Here is a 3,859-nt window from a genome sequence, read left to right on the forward strand (position 1 = left end):
GGGCCGGGGGCTAGGTGCCCTGCAGATATGTGCATAGTTATCATCTCTGGTTTTCAGTGTGACTGCAGCTGGTTCCTTTTCCTTTTCTGCGTCTTCATCTTCACACTGGTGTGGCTCTACTTTGCCATCATTATCCTCAATGATTTCCACAACTTCAATGAGTGAGTAGGATCCCACATTCAGCCTCGCTCCCTGTGTCCCCCCTGCCCCTCTGACCATCTTCTTTGCTGGCAGGTTCATCTTCAAACAGAGGAAGGTCTGGCTAGACTGGTCCCTGGTTCTGCTCATAGCTACGGCTGGGATGATCACCTACTTATCCGTGCTGCTGGTGAGCCCCACGGATCCCGCCTGGGCTAGTGGGAGTGTGGAGCTGTGCTGAGCACAGGCTGGCTGCGGTACCCTGTGCAGAGCCAGGAGTCCGCAGCATCTGGCCTGCTGCAGCTGTGTCAGCCTGAGCATGGCCAAAGACCCTCCCTGTGTCAGGGGCCAGAACTGTGGTGGCTGAGTCCTGTGCCCTTAGAGAGCTGAGGCGTGGGGTACAGCCCAGCTCTGACATCTCCTCCTCCTTCTCACAGGTCCTGGCTTTGTGCTTGCAGCTCTGTGGCCAGCCCTTGAAGCTACACTGGATGCACAAGGTGAGAGACTGGGGGTGCGGTGGTGCTTGCCCTGGCTGCCCTTGCATCTTGGGGAGCTGCTACCAGCCTGTTGGGCTGTGTACAACTGATGTGGCCCCATTGAGTGGCTCTGTGTCCCTGCCGAGCTGGGCTGCAGCTGTTAGTCCCCCAACCACATGTCTCTAGGATGGGGATATTCCACTTGCTCACAGCATGATGTACATTGTTCAGCTGCAAACCCAAATGAGTGAAGTGAGATTTCAGGACTTGCAGGGGCTAAGGAGGACTCTGCCTGCCCTGCCAGGGCAGAGCCCAGCTGACATGCAAGATGCTTGCATGTGTGCTCCCCTAATTGCCCTGTTCCCTGCTCCACAGAGCCTGCTGATGTTAACTGCCCTGGTGGTAGCTGCAGCTTTCACAGGGCTGGGAATAAAGTGGGCGGAGGAGTGGAGAAGTGCACGTATCTCCCTGCAGGTGAGTCACCTCAATACCAGAGATTCCCTCCCTGTACCCAGATCCTGGCCTGTGGAGATGAGCTGAAGAGTGGTCGTGGGAGCCCCCGGCAAGGCTCTGTGCCATGGTGATTAACTCCCTGCCTTTCACTTCTGCATGGCCAGGCAAGGTGCTCTTGCTCTTGCAGTTCTGCCTGGAGCAGGGTGATGAGCAGTGGCTGGACCAGAGCGGGCAGTCTGTTCAGTCTCCCCAGGAGCCTGTCCTTCACTCTCTGGCAGTGCTGCTCTTCCAGCAGTGCTGGCTGCAGTAGCAGATCCCTGGCATTGGAGCGGGTGGATTTTGGGGACAGGACCCAGGCTGGTGCCAGCTGACACCCTGCCTTTGCCTCCACAGGCAACAGGTCCCTTCCTGCACATTGGAATTGTGGGAGGAATGACGCTCCTTGCCTGGCCCCTGGCCAGCTTTGTGTACCGCACCCGCAACACAGGTAATCCCCCTCCAAGTCCTCCACCTCCCCCCCTTGGCTGGTGACCTGCTTCCTACCACCCAACCGAGCAGCACTGATGGCAGAGTGGTGCACTGGGAGTGTCAGTGCAGTTGGAACTCAGTCTGGTAGTAAAACCTGTTCTTTGTGGCTGCTTCTCATACCCAGCCCTTGGTGCAGCTTCAGCTGTACTGCTTTGCAGCTGAAGAAGGGCTCTGGATGGCAGAGTCCTGCAGAAGTGCCGGGTTGGGGTACAAGGACATGTAGTGGGCCAGGAATAAATCTTCAGTGTGCCTGAGGCTGGGGGTGCAATGTCTGAGCTAGGACAACTCTTAAGTTAATGCCAGATGAAGCAGCCTTGGCTTATTATTCCTAACAGCCTGCAAAATACTTCCTCTGTATCTCACCCCTCTATCCTCTCTGCTTCTGCCTTCAGGTCTCAAGGTATTTCTGCTGCTTGTGTACTGCGTGGTGATGATTATGCTATATCTGGTTCCCCTGGGAATCACCTCCCCTTGCATCATGGAAGAAAACCAGCTGCCCCCCAAGCCAGCCCTGATTGGCCACCGAGGAGCACCCATGGTGAGTGAGCAGCACCAGCAGGATGCTGGCACAGTGTTCTGGGTGGATGGGACAGGCTGCTCTGACACCAAAAGCAAGGCTGTGCTTGTAGTGGGGTGCTGGCATTAGGCCCTTGCTGCTGCAGGCTTGGATGAGTTCTGGCCACCAGTAGAGGGGTCCTCACACCAGCCAGGGAAGCACAGGGCTGGAGGACGGGCGAGCACAGGCAGGATGAGGAGGGTGGGCACAGCAGCCGCAGGGCAGAGCTGAGTACTGCTGGACCAGGAGCAGGTGACTCTCAGCCAAAAGCCTGGCTGTGTAATATGAGCTGGGAAGGAGGGACTGTCTGCACCCTTTTCCATCCCTGACCTACCAGGATCTCATTGTGGTTATCCTAGAGCCCCGTTGAGCTGCTGGATGCAGCCAGGCAGAGTGATTTCCTGCCTCCTGCCCCTTCCTGTCCACAGCCTCTGCACTAACACCATTCCTCTTCCAGCTGGCCCCTGAAAACACCCTCATGTCGCTGCACAAGGCGGTGGACTGTGATGTGCAAGTCTTTGAGACAGACGTCATGGTGAGGTAAAGGGGCAGCAGGGACTCAGAGGGAGGAAGGGGCCTGTGTATCCTGCGATGTCACCTCCCACATGGGGCATTCTGGAACACACCTGGAGGACTGATACAGGAGGCAGCCTATATAGGTGGCCCTGTTCAGAGGGCTCTGCCTTTCCCACATTTCCAGTATGGGACTGTCTCCAGCTTGGTGTCCAGATGATCTGGGAGAGGTACTGGCTTTCTGTCCTCCCCACGCAGGTTACCTTCTAGGGCATTAGGAGGGAGGCACCACCAGGGGAGGGGCACTGCTTGGGAAACAGACTCTGGCTTTAGTTCATCCCATGCAATTCTGCTATGGGACACCTGTTGCAGTGAGCAAGGAATTACTTGGTTCCTGGTTTGGTTTCTAGATGCTCTGTGCTTTCCAGACACTCTGACCTTTTTTGAGTAGAGGACAACAAGTAGGCATAAGGGTGGGGGTTACCCTAGCAGAGTGGCTGGGAGGGTGCAGAAATGCCAGGGCAGGGATAGGAGACAGATAGCTTGCAGCACAGAGCTTTCCTCTCTGCTCCTTCGCCAGTGCTGACGGCGTCCCGTTCCTCATGCATGATGAGCAGCTCACCAGGACAACCAATGTGCAAGCTGTATTCCCAGAGAGGGCTGCCTTGAACAGCACCGCCTTCAACTGGACAGACCTCCAGCAGCTAGATGCTGGCAGCTGGTTCCTGGAGGTGAGAATGCCCCTGGTGTGGCCAGTCAGGAATGGGTGCATTTGTGGGTGAACCATGAGCTCTGCCCTTGGGAAGGTTCCCTCCGGAGCACTGGTCCTGGCAGACACCTGGACAGGGTGCAGAAGCACTTCCGCTCCTGCACAAATTTCTTGGGTGCGGTTATGCCTGAAGCTGGGGTTTGTTCTGACTCTTTAGCTGAGTCACGGAGGAGGGTGGTTTGAGGGGAGATGTCTCATGCATGTGCTCGAAGCTGCACAGCCTGCCTGGGTTTAAGGCAGCTTTGGCAAGGCTCTTCCCAAAAGGTGACTAACCAACTGCTGAGCTGCTCTGATTGCCCACAGGTATTAAGGCTGCTTGAACTGTGCTGTTACTGGGAAGAAGGGTAGAGGTGCCCCATGGATGTGCAGGGGAAGGATCTCTGTGCCTGGCTCACTGGAGACCATGTGTAGAGGCCAGTGTAGGGA

The 3,859-nt window shown here is 56.4% G+C and overlaps 1 protein-coding gene across 1 annotated transcript in view; it reads left to right on the forward strand.

The window, feature by feature from the left end:
- Positions 1-3,859, forward strand: part of GDPD2 (glycerophosphodiester phosphodiesterase domain containing 2) — an 8,622-nt gene that overhangs the window by 1,417 nt on the left and 3,346 nt on the right. The window contains exons 3-10 of the mRNA XM_010141979.1: positions 58-161; positions 235-328; positions 576-635; positions 990-1,088; positions 1,461-1,554; positions 1,988-2,133; positions 2,609-2,691; positions 3,245-3,395. Of these exons, the coding sequence (XP_010140281.1) occupies positions 58-161; positions 235-328; positions 576-635; positions 990-1,088; positions 1,461-1,554; positions 1,988-2,133; positions 2,609-2,691; positions 3,245-3,395 (831 nt within the window). The remainder of the gene's footprint in view (positions 1-57; positions 162-234; positions 329-575; positions 636-989; positions 1,089-1,460; positions 1,555-1,987; positions 2,134-2,608; positions 2,692-3,244; positions 3,396-3,859) is intronic.

The sequence above is a fragment of the Buceros rhinoceros genome, unplaced genomic scaffold (assembly GCF_000710305.1).
Source record: "Buceros rhinoceros silvestris isolate BGI_N320 unplaced genomic scaffold, ASM71030v1 scaffold18248, whole genome shotgun sequence".
Taxonomy (NCBI): domain Eukaryota; kingdom Metazoa; phylum Chordata; class Aves; order Bucerotiformes; family Bucerotidae; genus Buceros; species Buceros rhinoceros.